This window comes from Orussus abietinus, unplaced genomic scaffold (genome assembly GCF_000612105.2).
Source record: "Orussus abietinus isolate OABI.00-Male unplaced genomic scaffold, Oabi_2.0 scaffold37, whole genome shotgun sequence".
Classification (NCBI taxonomy): Eukaryota; Metazoa; Arthropoda; class Insecta; order Hymenoptera; family Orussidae; genus Orussus; species Orussus abietinus.
Window position 1 is genome coordinate 269,785 of NW_019394759.1, and position 18,687 is coordinate 288,471.

Consider the following 18,687-nt stretch of genomic DNA (forward strand, 5'->3'; position numbering starts at 1 on the left):
TTCCATTTATGGCTATCAGTGTGTTCACAGCTATGTCATTAACTCTTATATATAAAGAATTGAAGATCGAAATTTTCTTTAATATTCCCTTTATTCCTTATCTATTACAAGACTTTCTTATATCAACTATTTTAACGCATTCAAATTTTCGCGGTCGACGTACGACTCGATTCGATCAGTCGATACGGAAGTTACCGAAGTACATACGAGTAGTGTTTTTAAATTCTCGAGAATTTAAGGTCGGGTACTATAACCGAGAATGTTACGACTAAGTTTTACACTAAAGGAGGTTACGTTTGTTACTTTTAAATTACTCATGTTAAATGGATTAACTCACGATATTTAATTACCGCAATTCATAAATGTTTATGGTGTCCAAATGCATAAGCTGGAATTAATGGGCGGTAGGGGGCAGCACGATCGAGAAGTGCCGGAATATGTAAGCTGCCGGGATTCTCCGCAGTTCTCCACGAGGGGCAGCACAGGAGGCGAACGCGCAAGCCGGCCCGTGAGCAAGCTCCCGAGTGACCGCTGGATGGACGGCCGTTCGCGGCGGTTCCCTTCGATCGAGACGAGGAGGGCGGAGCGCCGAATTCGTAAAATGGTAAGTCCACTCAACAACTCGATCACCGGTCGCGGGGCGAGGTTCGCGTCGGCAAAATTTTCGCGCGGGCTTTCGGCTCCCTCCCTGTTCCGCCGAGCGGACGCCGCCGACGCTGCTCGTCGCGGCGCGCGTCCGCACTTTCAAACTTATCGTCGAATCGGCCAAACTTCGGGTCTCCTGCGATCCGGAGATCGGTTCGGTTCGGAATTGGCGCAATTTTAACGTAACCCGCGAGCCAACTCTTCGGTCCCCAGCGTCGTGTCATCGCGGTGTGTCGATTTCCCGATTTTCCGGCGGGACGCGGTTACGCACGCACACACGTGCGCGCACGCGAGATCGATACACGCGCCGCCTACGTAGAGAGGTTAGGTTCGTTCGGTGCGATGGTGTGAGTGGAGATGGGTTCCCGAGGACACCCACAGGGGGACGGCCATTTTTCCCCGAGGAACGCCCCTCTTTTTATCAATCGTCGGATCCTGCCGCGATCCTACCTTCCCGCGCGATCCAACCGAATTCTTCCCTTCGTCGTCTCGAGTTGTCGAGCGATTTCCGTCGATTCTATTTCGCGACTTGGACGTTTGCCGTCAATCGTTGTTGCGTCGTTTTAACCTTTTCCTTCTTTTTTTTTTACCTAGGATCGTGGCTACTGATTCTGTCACTTCGTATATAACCTCTTTCAATTTTCTCGATTATTCTCGATTATTCGAGACGATTCTCGGAGAGGAAACAATTTAATTTGCCACTCGTTTGCTTTTGCGCGCTAAGATGTGCTTCAGAGAGGCTGAATACAAATTCAAACGTTACAAAAGCAATGTTTTTAGGGAAAATGTTGGAAATACGTTTCCTTATACATTTTCTGTCTAAGCCTTTGACCATGAATGCGTTTTGAAGAAATGTTATTTTATGAGTTATGTTGAACGATGTTTTTTTTATTTCCTTTTAATTCAATGTTTGCGAGATGGTTGCATTTACTTGAGATTATAGAACATAGAGGTTAAGTAAACTGATAATGTGCTGCCAGCATGTCATTTTATTGTAATAAAAATTTACTTTACTATTGCGTTACTTTCTGCGTTACTTCTTATTTCTTCATTTTTTTATCATTTCATTACTGTGTTCTGAACATGGTTTTTGTTGCGTTTATGTAATATGTTAAATGAATGTATACATTATGTAAATTCTGTAATATGGATAATGTCCGTAGCTGAGAAAACGGTAGAGCTCTCCTTAGCGTTCCAAATTTTCTGTCTGTACCAAAGCTGCCTTCTAAAGATAGAATCCCACTGAATCGGTAATCGTATTCACTAGTGGTGGAATATTTTTAGTCATTGCATGCTTTCCGATATAATTTTTGAAACCTTGTTATAAATTACTTGGATTGAAGAACAGAATCACAGATAATCGACACATTAAATATAAACGGATTACTTTGAATTCTTACATGCAATCTTCTTTTGTTTCAAATGTAATGAAATGATTAAAATACACAAATAAATTGAGGGTTGACATTTCAGGAAAACATTTTTATAAGATTTATAATATTAAAGAGCTTGGATCTTATTGTTAAGATGCATATTAATAGATGATGTAAAGGTTAACAAAGTGTTACTCTCTAAAATTTGTTGTGGATTTCTCTGTGATGTTTAACAAATGTCTCCCATGGCATAATTCGATAACAGTTGTACATAATATACTTGTAAAGAAAAATATTTTGATATGAATATCTTAACCAAAGTACGGGATTATTTTATGCATTTCTTTAAGAAAAAGTAAGTTATCATGTCATGAAGTAGAAATCCTGACTCTAAAATATTTCCTTACTTATATGTATATTGACGCGTATAGCAGGTAATTCCAAACGCATTGTGTAATTACATTGATAACTCATTAGAATTTACTTTTTAGAATATTCAAACAGCACGCTGAGATGTGGCTGCGAAGCGAACACCTGAGTCGACGGCTCCGAGGTCGTTTGAGCACCGGCGGTGTTTCAGGCTCTAAGGTATCCAGCAGTCGGGTCCAAGTTGGAGCAGTCAGAAAAATATCTGCCATCGGCAAGGGCAGCCAACGTGTTGGCACTTCGAGCAGATGTAGTCGGCTAACCCGTTGGAGACACAGATCTCCAAATCTTCTCAAAGAAGTAAGCAGATTACCTGAGATTTTTTGGCATTTATAATTTATAAGACAACGAATTGAAGAATAGGCTATCATTGCATTTAAACTTTATAGTATCATTGTAATTGAATCATTTTACTAGCATGAACACTTTTTCCTATTCAAAGTTTATCGATCAATTTATTAAAATGTTGAGAACCAAAAATAATATCGTAACAAATAGTGTAACTTTCCTGAACAAAAAATGTAGAAATCGCCAATGTACCTGAATCCATGTACAAAGTACAAATCAATGAGCAAACGTGTAGTTTAAAGCAAATTACTTTAATACTGCAGTATATTTAAAAAAATTAACTGTTACACTATCGGATGTATCGTTCAAATATGTAGTCAGTGAATTTTCTAAGCAGTCTCTGTTTTCCATTTACAACGAAGCATCAGTCCATATTAATCAGTCAGTTTAAATACAAATCATCTCGGATGAATAATGTAGGAAAACTAAGGGCATCAAGAAAAATATTTACTGGGCCGAAGAGGGAAAGGACACAAATGATACATTGCTAAAAAATCATTCACTCTCCGTAGGCATGTAAAGAAAATGTTTTACATTTTGCGAAATCTCCGCCTATTAGACGAGAGAGAGGACCTCGTCGAAGAAAATGCATAAGACGCTCGATGGTGACATCGACTCCATTGCATCGAACTGTTCCAAAGGATGCTACCGTCGTAAGTTAAAGATCTCTCTGTGCGGTTAGCAAATGAGTCTAATAGAATACAAATCCTAATCGCAATTCTGACTTCAGCCACAAAAAGCCACCAAGGTGTCGAAGGTCATCGAAGACTCTAAAGAAAATTGGAACCTCACAGCGCTATCTCTTTACCCTTCTCCGCTTGGTGTGGATGAGCCAGTCTGCACCACGACTCCGACGCAGGATTACAAATCTCCGATGCCTACCGTTCCTTCCATCTCCGAGCTGATGCCACCTCCACCAGTCGAAGCTTCTCATCCAGATCTTTCATGCTTACTCGATGACGAAGGCAACCGAAACACTGGTGAGTAAGATATATATATCTCAATTTCCTCTTACACGTGCCTCTGGATCGATGGAAATTGCAAGCAAAAAATTAAGGAATGACAAAATCTTGCATAACGGTCGTTATCAAGATTTAAGTATTCAATCCCTTTTCCATCGATCAACAGAACGAAGCTGAGCTTCAAATCGAAGGGTTGGAAGGACAACGCTAATTGTTTAAACGTCAGTTCTTTCTATTGTAGACATCCTCTCGCTCCATTACTCCTCCATTTGCACTCCGAACGACTCCTCCGAAGACTACTTCAACGCCATGCATTCGACCCCGATCTACGCCGGTCGTACGAGCTACTCTACCGATAAATACTTTCCACCGGGGAAGTACAGTTTCGTCGATGGAAACGAAAACAACAGCGAAGAGCTATCCAAGCATCGATACGCCTCCATCGATGTCGATTCATCGAGGTACGAAACGGCTTCCAGTTTTTCCAGCACCAAGTACTCCGATGTTTATCCTTCGAACTCGAGCCCCACGGGAGACTCCGGTGGAAATCCACATTCTTGCTTGGAATCGGAAGAGACCAAGCCGGAGTATCAAGATGTCAAATATATGGAGGTTGGCGGTGAAGAGATCGTCGAAAGCTGCGACGTCGATAACATGGTTGCTCAGGTACAGGAGGACTGGGAACCCTTCGATCCTTACGTCTTCATCAAGCACCTTCCACCTCTTACGGCAGCCATGAGAGCCAGGTGCCCTGCTCTGCCACTGAAGACCAGGAGCAGCCCCGAGTTCAGCTTGGTGTTAGATCTGGTAAGTTGAAACTATCATTAAGGGGGTACATAGGTTTGACGTGGGTAATTCTTTTTTCGTGTTGAGGCATAAACTAACGAAACAAGCGGAATACTTTTATCTAAAGTATATCACTACCGCCTGTATAAAGATTATGAAAATGAAAACGAAAGTTAACCACAATCGTTGTATTGTATTTATATGTGATCGGTGCAGAAACAGTACTAACAATTATATTTATTTCCACTAAATGTTCTCTCTTTAATTGTCGCAAATCGGTTCTAGGATGAAACTCTGGTTCACTGCAGTCTTCAGGAACTCTCGGATGCAGCGTTTCGATTTCCGGTGGTCTTTCAACATGTAACCTACACTGTCTTCGTACGTACTCGGCCATACTTTAGGGAGTTCCTGGAACACGTTTCGTCGCTCTACGAGGTCATACTTTTCACGGCGAGCAAGAGGGTCTACGCAAACAAACTCATGAATCTCCTGGATCCCACCAGGAAACTCATCAAATATCGGCTCTTTCGAGAACATTGCGTGTGCGTAAATGGGAATTATATCAAGGATCTCTCCATTCTCGGTAGGGACCTCTCCAAGACGGTCATCATCGACAACAGTCCACAAGCTTTTGGCTACCAGGTACTGTCACGAGATCTTTCCTCGCTTTAAATGGATTTCTTTTTTTTTTTTTTTCTTTATCCGAATTTAATCTCAAAACGTTTGGTTTCAGTTGGAAAACGGCATACCTATTGAAAGCTGGTTTGCCGATCGTTCGGATAACGAGTTGATGAAACTTCTACCGTTTTTAGAAAATCTAGTACATTGGGTACGTATGATAATCCTTTGTAATTCCCTTTGAATCGGGAAAAAAAAACTTAAATTCCGGTTATATTTCCTAACGTGACAATTTCTTGAATTTCTTAAAAATGACGTCTTACTCAAGGTTTCTTTTCACGCTTTACAGGGTGGTGATGTTAGACCGCACATAAGGGAACAGTTTCGCCTGTTCAGTTTTCTACCACCGGATTAACTTATCCGACATGCACAAAGAGTCAACGTTGGCTTCGCATCAAAGAGACGATTTTCCTTCGCTGTGAATCACACATATATACACATACACAAAATCTCGATCGTCTTAACAATATGAATAGGAAAAGTTATGTAGATTATGCCGAAGATGGCAACCCGCCGCGTTGATATATTAACGGTAGTCTTTAATACGAAGAGCACTTTTGTTTCTCAAATAATCTGAGATTATTTAAAGGATTATTCGTGATGGACGCAAATAAATGAGATATACATCTCGACATTGAGGAGTAAAACTTCCGATCATTTGTAAGCAATATTTCGAACTGTTAAGCTGTGCTTGTGATTGACTGAGCATTTATATAATGTTATTTACATTAAATATCTCGAATTTCTCAAATGGAGAAAATGCATCACAGTTTTCCTCTAATTATAAAAGGAAATTTTTTATATCGATGGAGAAATTGCTTCTATGGAACTGAAATAAATTTGTATGGAAAAAAAAAATTAATAGTTATCAAGTCAAGGTAATGAAGTAATGTAATCACTAAAGTTATTTTTTTTTTTAAACAATCTCGGAATATTTGACAGACTAAATCGCAACTATGTACTCTGTTCAATGAGTGTGTCGAGTCATTGGGATTTTGAGGTTTCTACAAACTTTTTACTACTTTTGTTTACAAGGATCTTCGTATAAAGACGTAAATGTAATTAAATCTGTCTTCAAGTCACTAATGGACCATGCTGAACGTTCGAACGTTGTCCGAAATTTAGTCAATAAATATTTGGCCCGTTTTACAATCGATACAATATAGTTTTTCCACTGACTATAGTGCTCGATCATGGAAGAATTTGTAAACCCATAAATTAAGGGTGCAGATTTACTTGCTGGTCAGAAGCACTTTCTTATGCTTTACTAAAACAAAAATAATCCCTAATATACTCCTCTGAGAAATTCTAAAACTGGTATCGATCCATCGATGAATATATCCAAAATTTAAAGTCCATTGATCGATACCAGTGGAGCGAACTCACAGAGGCATCACCACTCGACACATTCTCTGTTAGGAGTATAACAAGAGTGTAGGGCAGAAAGTGAGTAGATTTTAAATGAATATTGCTGTAATTCGTTTCCAAACACTCGAATCACCGAATGTGTCGAACAAACTGCGAGAAGCATTAATACGTAAAGGAGGGACGTACAATTAATGCACATACAGTGATCATTTATACTCGATATTCTTTACCCCTGAATGAAACAAGACCAATATTAATTTATCCAAGGAATTATATGATCAATCCATCGATGAATAATATTCAATATGTAAAATTCATTGATCGATGCTATTTGATAGCCATCGAGGTAGCAGTCGACACATTCTCTGTCAGGAGTATTACAAAAACATAGCTTGGAGATTAATTAGGTTTTAAAGGAGCATCGCTGAAATTAATTCCCACCTTTCCCTGAAATTAATTTTTGTCGGAAACAAATGATATAATTTAATTTCTTTAATATTTCATCACAAGAATATATGTACATTATACATATATACGTATACATATGAATGTGTTATATTCTTGTAGATAGGGTGATGTCAACTCGACGTGTCGCATAACGTACGATATGTCCCGTGCTCTAAAGAAGATCGAGTTGAAGCGACTCGCTCGGTGTTTCTAATCTCCTTCAAGGACCAAAAACCTTGTGAACACGGTAATCCCGGAATTTTCAAACCACTTTTCCAACGTTTCCACGTAGGGTCAACTTTAGCTAGATTAAATTGCACTCGGCGTAATGCAAGGATAGGTTATGTTGACCTTATAATTTAAGCTAATTTTAAGATAACTGCTGGAGAAGGAGAGAGAGTGAGATACCGTCGACGATTGCTAGGGAAACCTTAGGTTCGATGCAGCGAATATTCTCTTGAAGTGCATTCTGCGATGCATCTTTTGTATCCTTGTTACAATTTTCTATGTAATTTCCTTTGAGCGAAATGATAAGCGTTCGATACTTTTAGATTCCATTTTGCACTATGCCGTTTTTACCTTTCTGGTTTGGGAAATTCCCTTACAAAGAGGCTTCCCGTTCGACCACTCGTCGAGTTTAATGACTTCCACGATTGGGATTCGAAGTGCTTAGGTTTCCCGAATTCTTTGGAGAAGGGTGTTGACAGGAAAAGACGAAATCTTTTAAAGGAATAGTGATAATAGTAAGGTATACCATAAGTACAAAAAGAACATACGAAGAGAGTATAGAGTCATCGGCACAGATATATCGGTTCTTCGTTGTATCGATAAGAAGAAACCCTTGATATTACTCGCACAATTAATCTTCCTCCTCCTTTGGTAGTTACTCTCTCCGAAAGGAATTCTTAATCGCCCGTCGATCTTCGATATCTTCGATTTTAACTTCTAGGATTTCCTCTCTTTGCAGTGCAGGAATGTTGTCTCCTATCGTTCTTATCATTCCTTTTAGAGTATCTAAATTTTGGTCTTTCTTGTCCAGTTCTCTGTGCTACACCTTACGTATCACAAAACGGATGCATCGAAGGAAATCCATCAAAGATTGTACGTATCGTTAGATCTTTGACAGAAGTTGCCTTCTGTGCAACAATGTGCAGGGTTTCGAGTTAAATATTATCTGATGCCAACCAGGAAGGATAGCATAGGAAATGCTTCGATTGCATTAAAGCATCGACTTAAAATTGATATCTAAAATTTAGGCCCCTCATTAAGAATACGCGAGAATTGTTAATTATTATATAATTTAGTGTTAATTACCAGTTCATGGAAATTGATAGGTGATAGATGCTAAATTAGCGACAATCACGGAACATTGTTAAGTGCAGCGTATATGAAATTATGAGATATATTAATATTATTAGAGGCAAAATTCGAAATCAAAGAGAAAGCCGTATTTTTTTTATTCGTACTCATTGTCAGTATTGCGTTTAAGATAAGTTAAGGAAATCGTATAAAATCTAAGGAAGCTCGAAATTAAAAAAAAAAGAAAACATTGTTACAGTTTTATTATAGTCACAACAGAGAGTAATCCTCAGCGGAACAATTTTATGGTTTTATCGAAGTCAATCGATCATAGAATTTCAATACTCGAGTGGCGTGAAATATTCATTTTGCCGTTGTTTATTGTATCTTTTATATTGAAGAAAATACTGCAACTGCGATAATTCTCCTGTTTCATTGACGCCCGTAGAAATTCGGGGTGGGAGTTTGACAAATAATTTGTTTGTTGATAATTACAGCTACGATCACAGTAGCGGAATCAGTTTAGGCTTGCGTGTATTTTTTTATGTAAAGAAAAATCATTATAGAATCGGGTAAAGCTCCGCAGTAAATAGGGAATTATTTCTTTCTTTCTTAAATATAATGTTTGCAGATTAGTCAGCGACGAGTACTGTTCATTGGCCAATTCATAAAAAGTACCGCATTTAAAAGAGTAGGATATTTATTTGCAATCATCTAAAGAAGTGAATTAAATGTATCCGTTAATTCTGAACGTGTTTAATTTTCGCAAACAATTTGAATGAAAAAGAAGTGACGCTGGTAAATTCGACTTGACGTCAAAGGCTTTATAACTGAAATATTATTCAATATGCTGCACGGAATGATATTACTATAAGTGTAATCCAATATAAATGAACACAGACAGAACATAGAATTACTATCGGAGTAATTGAAAAGCCTCCAAGCAGCTTCAATAAGATTAAGTATTTCTTATTTGCCAGCAATACTTATATTTAAATTATAAAAGAAGCATCCTCACCGGAGGATCAGATTTTTGGTTGCAAGCTTGAGAGGAGACAGTTCTTCGAGGCTCCTTCGATAACTGAGATTTTCAATGGTGGGACTTTTTAATTAATGTAGACCGTAACTTAGCCGTTAAACGAGTTAAAGCAAAAAAGAATGCGATCATCGTACTTTGTTATTAAGTATAAACGATGCAATTATCCACATTTTGTTTGCACTTGAAAATATAATACGTATTATTTACCACGCGGCGGCTTCTTTTTTTAATTTTTAAGAAATTCATACCTACTATTCATGCCTCTTGTTTTATTTCTTTAGATAGCTGCAATTGAAACAGAATAGCGATATTGTTCCCTAGACTTAGTGTTAGTGCTTTCTCAAAGATTTGCTGGACGTCTTGATTATATGAATATCTATAAACTTTTCGCATGTATAAACTATCTTACCCTTTTTTTAATTCGAATAAGTTTCTCAGTTGAACACGCTTTATTGCTTTTTATTAAAAGGATACATGTATATTTAGTGCGGCAACCACACAATGTAGAGGTAAAAAGAACAGTGTAATGAGCGCAATTATAAACGTCACCTTCGCACGTGTCAGATGAACTCATGAAGGATAACGGTGGAGTTAAAAGCCCGTAAAAATTAATCGTCGCATTACTAAAGTCGGAATGTCACAGGTCCGAGTAATAAGGGGGGGAACAAAAGAATCGAAGGAATTTTAAGCGAGAGCATAACGATCAATTATAACGCTTGCTTAGATTTTACGATGAAAGAGAACAGTGGAAAGTCAAGCGCACTGTAAAAATATCGATATTGTACGCCATTCCGGATAAAATAGGTAATTAAGGAGGAAATAAGAATTAAATTGAAAACTAATGTTTCAAGATAGAAGCAAGGTAGAGACTTGACTCTGACGAGGGAAAAGAAAATTCATACTTAGAGAAGTCAACCGTGCGAGGAATGACCAATATCGAAGCCCTGAATTATTTCTGGTTCTTAAACAGAAAAGAAAAAAAAAAGATAGAAAAAACGCGGCATTGCAATCGAATGCAAGAAATAAAACTATATCTTACGATCATTCGACTTCGACGGCCCACATTGCATTCAGCCTTCGTCGAAACAATGACCTTAGATAAAGTATAACGATACGGTTGAATCGAAGAATGACAATCAACTTGCTGGGCAGCTTAGTATAATCTTAATGTTAAATTTAAATGTTGTCAATTCTACTTGAATATTTCCATAAAAAGTGGTGCATTCGTCATTTAATAGTTATTAATTTAATATAAAAATGAAATGAGAATTATCTCTTGGTTTCAGACTCCGAAAACATATCTTCGACCTGTAATTGAAAGTATGTTTTAAGTTTAGAAGGGGGAATTATAAGTCAACGGAGACAATGATAAATTGTTTACTTCGCCACGATCGTGGAGTAACAACAATTAGATTAATTAGAACCAGTAGATCTTCCAGTATCTTTCTCTTAACTCTGCAATCTAATGACTGTCTACAGTCATACAGTCTCTGTATATAATTACTTCCTTTTTCCAAAGAAGAAATATATTAATTGTTATGTTACAAAAGAACGCGTATACAAAGTAATAAGGTATGGTTAATACAAATAAATGGTAAACTTTGTTTACGTCAATAATGTACTACAAATATAAACGCTCCATTAAGAGTCATGATCGAGAGCGTAAAAATAAAGTACATTGACGAATAAAAAGGTCGAGTTGCGCGTCGTATCTAAAAAATGTATGTGACAATCCATCAAAAATATCGCGAATGAGATGCGTGCAAAACTTAAGGAGAAGGTATCTTAAATAGCCTATTGCTTCTTAAATTAAACCCTACTTTGTATTAACTATTAACATTTCTATACACTACGCTATGAAAATATTACTCCGGTTTCAGGTATACAGCTTCGGATGTTATTGGGAGATAAGTTAATTCCTTTGTACAGTTTCTCTGTTCTCTCGTTAGCCTTTAAAGACTTATTGAACGCAACAAATGATACGTCCTCTGAACTTATTCTTGGTGGCATCGGTAGCATAGCACAGGAACTTGGCTCTCTCACAATCGGTGTACTTGATTTCGATATACCTGAAGTCGGAGCATATCAGCTGCTGTTAGTACGAAGGTTGGAAATATTTTGTCTCAATGCGTTTGCACAGGTTTACGAGCTGAGGAAACTCCTTGACGACATTTGCCAAGTCGTTTGGTAGTGGAGTTGTCAGGATCGTGAAGATGTGACCGAAGACCAGAGCATCCAGTTCAGTTGGGAACCTGAATATTGTTTAAAAAATATTTAATATCATTTCCTATTAAATAAAAGAACCATCCATTAAGTAATGTTTACGATGAAGTAGAATCATGATAGTTCTTTTCAATAGAAAAATAGTCACGAAAGTATGAGAGAAATTATCCAAACGTTTAATCGAATGATTACAAAATGAAAACAGTTTACGGTTAATGAATTAAAGAAAACTAAGTATTCTCGTGCTACTTAAGAAATTAAGAGTTAATCTTCCATGACAAAGGAGTCTTCGGAGCGGGGTGGTACAGGTTCTATGGATTCTGCATAACTCCAGAGGGAATTATCGGACCAGGTTTCTGGAACGTTAACGTCTATGTTGTGAAAGTCAGGAGATTGGTTGAAGTATTTGATGCTTATTTGAAGTGTCTGTTCAAGCAGTTCTGGAAATTGCCGTATTGTCATGGCTAGGCCTTGAACGGATTCCGGTAAGCGAGTCGTCAGGATGGCGTGGAGATGACCGTAGACCAGTGCATCCAGCTCGGTGGGTCTTGGGATAGCAGGATATGATAAAAGATACGAATATCATATGTACAACAATTAGCAATAGATTCAGAGTACAGAAAAGTCCTTTCAGAAATTTACGTTTGAAGAAGACATTTACGTAATAAGAATTTCTATGATGTTGGAAATTGATTTCAATGTTCATTTTTCTCTCGAAATTAAACTTGGATTATTTAGAAAAAATTTTAATCGGCAAGGCTATGAGAACTATGAAGTGGCATTATCTTCGTTAAAATAAAAAACTGAAATTCAATTAATCTAACGACTTACTTTTCAAAAAAATAGTGACTATTGTTGAGGCGTTCACTGAGAGCACTGCAGCAGGCCTTTACGTCATTGAGAATAGCTTCGACAGTCCAGTCATGATAACCCAGAGCTTTAAGTTTTTTTATAACCTGGACCCGCTTCTTCCAGTTCATGAGGTGATTCAACGGCCAAGGGTACACGCTACCGTGCCGAGGCAACGTAACTGAGTTCAGGGTAGTTTCATCCACCCAACAGATATATTGCTCTGCGTTAACTAAGACATTAATCAAACATAGAAAGGCTCTCATGTCAGCCTTTTCTCCCATGCTAAGTCGATCCGATAAGCCAGCGCCTTTGCTGCTGATAAAGTTAACGATGTTGTCGAAACCTGACACAAGGAAGGCACCACATTGAATAAAGGGCACACGTCCTGAAGGGGACATGAATTCGGCATTATGTCGGGGCTCGATCTGAAATTCCAGACCGCACATCTTGAGGTAAGCTTGAACCGCAAGGCAATTTGCATTGTCAGGTAGAAGGATCTGCTCCACTTCGTAAGGCTGATACAGTTTTATCAACTGAGGCCATGGTTCTTGTTCTGCACATAAAACAGCAATATAAATTAAATCAATTTTATGTAACTTACATTTAGGACTATGTGAATAAAAATTAATATACATATATTGAAATTACTGTCCAATTGTGTATAAAACTAAGGTTCACGTTCTACAATGATAATGGCACAATAAATACCAGCTAATGTAATTGTCTTGTAATAAACGAGACATTGCGAATTCAAGATTTCTTCGAGACTCGATATAAAATTCCAGACCATGTATCTTCGGATGTGCTTAGAATTCTAAGGTAGTTCATGATGTCAGATAGAAGGATTCTCTCCACTTTGTAAGGTTAATACAGCTTTATCAATCGAGGTCAGGGCCCTTGTGTCACGATCAGAAGCGAATGAAAAAATGCTCAGAGGCGTCAATAAGATTTCATGGTTTTAATTTCACTTGACAATGAGGGCAAAAGTTTTTTAAACCTTATGCGTGGAACTAAACTGATATTGGGCGTGACAAGTTCATGCATGAAAGGCTACCGAGACAACGGTATGAACCAAGAGAGCATGTAATTACAAAATGTTATCCAGCTCGTTTTTCTTGTTAGGCTCTGTCAAGCTTGATCGAGCAAAAGGGACTTAACTAAATTGATAAAATAAATTATCAATTACGTTGTTCTCTTCAACTAAAATGATGTATATCTGAACAACTTTAAATATCAGGATAACTTTTTTTATACAAACTGAATTTAGAGTTACAGTAAACAAACTTTATAGCTGAACAAACTGGGTACATTTGGCTACTTAATTAGTTTAAAATTTTAACTCAGCCAACTCACGAAAATCATGTTGAGATATAAATATAGTACAACATATAGTGAAGGTTTAACAGATTCTCTGCAGCAAGCCTCACCTCCGAAATGCAACGTTATCGCATCTGTCTGTAATACATGTGGCATTTTCACACGTTTTAATCTCAACACAAGAAAACCTCAGCTTTACTGGACTGAAACTCGATTGCGATGGTTAAATGTAAACACGAACTAAGTCAATAAAATCCTATAGAACATATCCTTTGGATAATGTATCAGCTGTGGGAAAGTTAGGTTAAGCTACCTGTACTTCTTGACAAACCAAATATCTATTAATTTGCCTTTTACCGTGATGAATCTTACCTCCTAATTGTACTGATATCATATCTGAAAGCAAAACGTCCGGCATTTATTGCTTACTCAGGCTACGAAGGGAATAACTTAGTTTCAACAATAAAATAACGACGAGCGAGAGAAGTTCGTAACATCAACGCGTATAACCTAAAAAGATTGAACAACTTACGGCCTACCGTTTTATTCAATAGATTAATGTTGTATCACTTATGTAGTTTAAAATTATGAAAAACTGTGAAAAAATAAGAGTTTTCGCAGATTTGACAAAATGGCTTTCGGAAGTGCTGCATAGAGTCTCACTTCACTAATCTTCTGGCGTACTTTCTTCTCTCATTATTGTAAATTACTTAACATACAATGAAAATGAAATAACTCTGGATTAATCTGAAATTAACTAAAGAATTATGCAGTTGAACTACAAATTTATCACGTGTCTGAATTGCTCTCTGATCTGCTTCCAGATTATTTTTGAAAATCGCTTGCAATAATCGCAGAACCTTTTATGTTGTTTATCATTGTATTCAGATTCATACCGTGAATATCTAAATATTTTTCACCGCAGATACTGATGAATTCGTTTGTCGTTCCAAGGGGATCCTCCTAAAATGAATGAAATGAATGAATGCAAAGGTGATTCCAATTAACAGCTTAGATTCTTCTTAGGTGCTATTAAAAGGGAATCATTTTACGGTAGTCATTGCATTGCTTATGAAATTGCATTTAAAATATATTGCATTGCTTATGTAAAGTGATGAAATGCAAATGAAATTGATTATTCGATTTGTAAGGGTTTAAGGTTAAAGATGGAAAAAACCGTAACTTGTTCAGCACAGGAGAACATAGCCTGCATGATTCGAATTTGCAGTGGCCGCTCATTGTTTTGACTTTTTGGATTTTTAAACATTGACGAAAACATTGTGTTTAACTGGTAAATTTAAGGATGACACGGAAATGCGTCACGTTAGCATCTCTGGCTTAATTCAAATACAATCGCGGGAAGTCGGTCGCGTTGGTTGTCAAATTAATGCTTTTGACTACGTTAGTCGTCGAACAATAATAATACAATATACCATTATAATTCTACTTTTATTACAAAACTATTTGCACCATCAAGTACCCATTATATGAATCTTAGGTTACGTTTCACAACATCATCATCGTAAAACCACGTTTCCGATATTCAGCTAATGAATTTGATACACCAGTTGTCAACGTTTGAAACTTCATATTTTCCCGCGCCAACGCCAATTAGATAGATGCGCGTACAGGGTGCGCCGTGATTGCCGAAGAGTTTCTCTTTCAAACACTTCAAGATGTCGAAGCGAGGTAAGCTCATTGGAAATGTGAATGTAATCCATGTTAATTGTGATGAATAATCGCCATCCATGAAAGTTCATGGAAACAATCGGGAGCAAAATGTATATGCTCGACGACGGAATGAAAAATTCTGTTAAAAAAGACGGCGAAAGTTCTGATAACTGCCACGAATGAAACGGTTGCGGCGCACGATGGTTTGTTTTACCGATATTTAATCCCAATTATTGGTATTTAAGGACGTGGTGGTTCGGCGGGAGCCAAATTTAGGATATCTCTGGGTTTGCCGGTCGGAGCAGTCATCAATTGTGCCGATAATACCGGTGAGTGCACCTGATTAACCTATGATTTCTCCCGGCCTAACCTCAAAGTTTCACGAAATCAGCATATGCCTTGGTAGAAAGCATTCCGTGACATTGAGCTTTTTTTTTCTACTCGGAAGTCTTTTAGTGTCGTTTATTATTATGCAGTTTATGGTACTTTGGTTCTGAGGTCGAATATTTGACTCATAAGTTTGCACAAACTGCATTGAATGTGTTACCCATACTTCATAATACAGCAACATGCCTTAATAGTTGAGAGTTATGTGATTGCCACTATTTTAAAATGAACATGATTCAGTATTGTTTATTAATTTGTGCTTGTTTAATTTCAAAAGGGTAGAAAAAATAGTATTACATTTAAAATAGGGCATTTAATCAGTTTTGGTCAGTGATTTATTTATTGAAGGATAATTTTTATACATTTTTCTGCATAGGAGCCAAAAATCTATATGTCATTGCGGTGCAAGGAATCAAGGGGCGACTAAATCGCTTACCAGCTGCTGGATCAGGTGATATGATTGTTGCCACCGTTAAGAAGGGAAAGCCTGAACTTAGAAAAAAGGGTAAGATATTTGTGATACTTGCTATTTATGATACTGTCGTACAAAGGGAAGGACGTTTCTAACTTGAAGGTTACTGTGATTTATTGCCACTGTGGGAAGAAAAAGCATTTCATCTCTTTGCCTAAGCACCGTTACAATTGATAATTGACGGCAATTGACCTCATCCTACCTAGTAAAAGTAACGACTCGTTTCTCCTGTAGTTTAAATGAAATCTTCATCATCATTTCATTGGTTTTCCTTGAACTTCTCATTTTTGTTTTGGAATTATTGAGAAATTTTTTATGAATAATTGAATTAATGCTTAATTGAAATACAGTCTACCTAGCATATTAACATTAATATTATAGTTTTTGTATAATTATATTAAGTTTCACTGTAATTAATTTCAATATTCATTAATATTCCCAAAGTATATTTGTATTTAAAATACATAATTTATATTGACAGTGATGCCAGCAGTCGTTATACGCCAGCGCAAGCCATTTCGAAGGAAGGACGGTGTCTTCATATATTTTGAAGACAATGCCGGCGTAATCGTTAATAATAAAGGTGAAATGAAAGGTTCAGCAATAACAGGTCCTGTTGCGAAAGAATGTGCAGATTTATGGCCAAGGATTGCATCAAATGCAAGCAGCATTGCGTAAAACCTATATAAGTTTATTGTCTTTAATAAAGAAAATCTGGGTTTCTATCTCCAAATAGTTTGGAATTTGTTTTCTTTTGTACGTTTTTTTAACTTGTTTAATCGCTGTTCTTCATGCAACATTCTCTGAAACTGTTATGTTAACTAAACAGATTGAATAATGCAATTGCTCCTACATGTTAATCTAAAGCCAAGCTCCTACATTGTTTTTGAAGGTTCATATGAACAGTATTTACTTTACACAGATTGAATTTTTATTGATTCTTTATTTTCTAGTTAAATAACCAAGTGAACGCTTGAACTATTGTATACTGCACGTCAGTATATTGATTGCCTTATTAAAAGTAGTACAAAGTATCTTTATGCTAGTGGTCTAGATTTGTGAAGTTGATTCCTGACCATACATTCATCGTGCTTACGTGAAAGAGCAAAGCACGACATGAAGTGTAATTAATATTCATAAGGAGCGATTAGCTTTATGACCATAATCAGCAGCTGTACTTACTTTAATCATTAGAAACCATGCTGAAGATTGTATGAACCATTGTTAAATAGAATTTGCATGGTTTAAATGGTGTAAAGAGTCAATTATTATGTTGATCTATCTTATTTAAAGAAATGTACGTTAATTAGGAGGAAATGACACTACCTTCTATCTTATCTACTGTTGTTGAGAAAAGGTTGAAGTGTGTAAGAAATAAGGTAGTGGGTATCTTTAACTCTTATGCGCGAAATTAGAAATTTTACCGAAACCTCTATTGGAAGGAAAAAAGTTGCAGGCTTTTTCGTAATATTTTACGTACAATGACTTGTTACAACCTATGAATTAAGAAATCTCAGGTGAGTTTTTCAATGTAGAAAAATCAAGATGTGGTCATTCCACTCGAGTCAATTTTAAACTTCCGCCAATAGAGGCGCTAGTGAAAACGCGTTATGAAATTAGCAATTTGCATCGCGTAAAACCTATTTAAATATAAAAACAACGTAAATGTGGAAACTACAGGCGACAAGAATGAGTTAAGAACCGGGAAGGTTGATTTTTATATCACCGTACGGACGTTGGCGAGGAACTTAACATATTTTTCAGGCGCATAAATTAATTTTTAATACACACGCGTGTGCATTAAAAATGGAAACGAGAGTGAAACGAACGTGACGTCAGAAAAAGGAAATCTTAATGGGACGCAAATTTCCTGGTTCATCAAAAACTAATTTTCGTTCACTGGCTACGTAGTAACAAATTGCATCAGATTTCGGATAGTTTATTGTGCATCCCAAATCAGGCAAAGAACGAATACATTGAAGGCGGCTTAGCGCACGATTTAAATATATTGCCTCATTTGCCAAAAGAAGGCATTACCCCGTAAAGATCGAATCACGGAAAGCATTAAGCATAACCTTAACTAATGTCATCGTTGTTGTACAGACTACGTCCTCGCTCGACCACCTAGAAAATCACATGCGGTACGCTCGTCATCCATAGCTGTCCATTCCGTGTTATTACTGAAAAAATGTCCGCCGCCCATGAAAAGGATCGTAAAAAGAGCTGTCGCGACGCGCACGCTCGTGATCGCCACCGTGGCCATGATTACGTTCACGGTCACGATTTTCCATCTCTTTTCTTCCGAATCCCCTCTTCACTCGTTGAAATTCCCAGGCACCCGCTAGCGCAACATGGCGGACGCGCGTGGCTGCCATTGGTCCGCTGCGGAGGGGC

The 18,687-nt window shown here is 37.4% G+C and overlaps 3 protein-coding genes across 9 annotated transcripts; 2 read left to right on the forward strand and 1 right to left on the reverse strand.

Moving 5' to 3' along the window:
• Positions 1 to 508: 508 nt before the first annotated feature.
• Positions 509 to 6,374, forward strand: LOC105696317 (CTD small phosphatase-like protein 2-A). 3 transcript variants are annotated; one of them, XM_012418706.1, is made up of 8 exons: positions 509 to 604; positions 2,510 to 2,744; positions 3,305 to 3,445; positions 3,523 to 3,772; positions 3,981 to 4,561; positions 4,826 to 5,182; positions 5,274 to 5,369; positions 5,508 to 6,374. In XM_012418706.1, the coding sequence occupies exons 2-8, from the start codon at positions 2,532 to 2,534 to the stop codon at positions 5,571 to 5,573; spliced, it is 1,704 nt and encodes a 567-aa protein (XP_012274129.1). In that variant the 5' UTR covers positions 509 to 604; positions 2,510 to 2,531; the 3' UTR covers positions 5,574 to 6,374. The 3 variants fall into 3 exon arrangements, with proteins under 3 accessions (XP_012274129.1, XP_012274130.1, XP_012274131.1); XM_012418707.1 differs by having other exon boundaries at positions 3,996 to 4,561; XM_012418708.1 differs by lacking the exon at positions 509 to 604 and having other exon boundaries at positions 2,612 to 2,744; positions 3,352 to 3,445.
• A 4,358-nt stretch (positions 6,375 to 10,732) lies between these two features.
• Positions 10,733 to 14,431, reverse strand: LOC105696318 (metaxin-2). Of its 5 annotated transcripts, none has more exons than XM_023433191.1 (4): positions 14,303 to 14,431; positions 14,136 to 14,159; positions 12,426 to 12,999; positions 11,647 to 12,141 (listed from the first exon to the last, which is right to left on the reverse strand). In XM_023433191.1, the coding sequence occupies exons 2-4, from the start codon at positions 14,155 to 14,157 to the stop codon at positions 11,859 to 11,861; spliced, it is 879 nt and encodes a 292-aa protein (XP_023288959.1). In that variant the 5' UTR covers positions 14,158 to 14,159; positions 14,303 to 14,431; the 3' UTR covers positions 11,647 to 11,858. The 5 variants fall into 5 exon arrangements, with proteins under 5 accessions (XP_012274134.1, XP_023288959.1, XP_023288958.1 ...); XM_023433190.1 differs by having other exon boundaries at positions 14,296 to 14,325; XM_012418711.2 differs by lacking the exons at positions 11,647 to 12,141; positions 14,303 to 14,431 and adding an exon at positions 10,733 to 11,623 and having other exon boundaries at positions 14,136 to 14,278.
• A 951-nt stretch (positions 14,432 to 15,382) lies between these two features.
• LOC105696208 (60S ribosomal protein L23) lies at positions 15,383 to 17,026 on the forward strand. Its single transcript, XM_012418456.2, has 4 exons — positions 15,383 to 15,452; positions 15,680 to 15,763; positions 16,198 to 16,326; positions 16,775 to 17,026. Exons 1-4 carry the CDS (start codon positions 15,440 to 15,442, stop codon positions 16,969 to 16,971), a joined length of 423 nt encoding a protein of 140 aa, XP_012273879.1. The 5' UTR covers positions 15,383 to 15,439; the 3' UTR covers positions 16,972 to 17,026.
• Positions 17,027 to 18,687: the final 1,661 nt, after the last annotated feature.

What these genes read in the sequence shown, in the direction of transcription:
- LOC105696208 (XM_012418456.2), top strand. An exon ending in CAATTGTGCCGATAATACCG is followed by an intron (nt 15,764 to 16,197) that starts GTGAGTGCACCT and finishes TTTTCTGCATAG; the next exon opens with GAGCCAAAAATCTATATGTC. An exon ending in GCCTGAACTTAGAAAAAAGG is followed by an intron (nt 16,327 to 16,774) that starts GTAAGATATTTG and finishes TTATATTGACAG; the next exon opens with TGATGCCAGCAGTCGTTATA.
- LOC105696317 (XM_012418706.1), top strand. Translation starts at nt 2,532, where the DNA reads ATGTGGCTGCGAAGCGAACACCTGAGTCGACGGCTCCGAGGTCGTTTG. An exon ending in CTCCAAATCTTCTCAAAGAA is followed by an intron (nt 2,745 to 3,304) that starts GTAAGCAGATTA and finishes CACTCTCCGTAG; the next exon opens with GCATGTAAAGAAAATGTTTT. An exon ending in CACAAGCTTTTGGCTACCAG is followed by an intron (nt 5,183 to 5,273) that starts GTACTGTCACGA and finishes GTTTGGTTTCAG; the next exon opens with TTGGAAAACGGCATACCTAT.
- LOC105696318 (XM_012418710.2), bottom strand. Translation starts at nt 13,919, where the DNA reads ATGCCACATGTATTACAGACAGATGCGATAACGTTGCATTTCGGAG. An exon ending in GATAACGTTGCATTTCGGAG is followed by an intron (nt 13,000 to 13,873) that starts GTGAGGCTTGCT and finishes TTTTATGTGCAG; the next exon opens with AACAAGAACCATGGCCTCAG. An exon ending in AGTCACTATTTTTTTGAAAA is followed by an intron (nt 12,142 to 12,425) that starts GTAAGTCGTTAG and finishes TGCTATCCCAAG; the next exon opens with ACCCACCGAGCTGGATGCAC.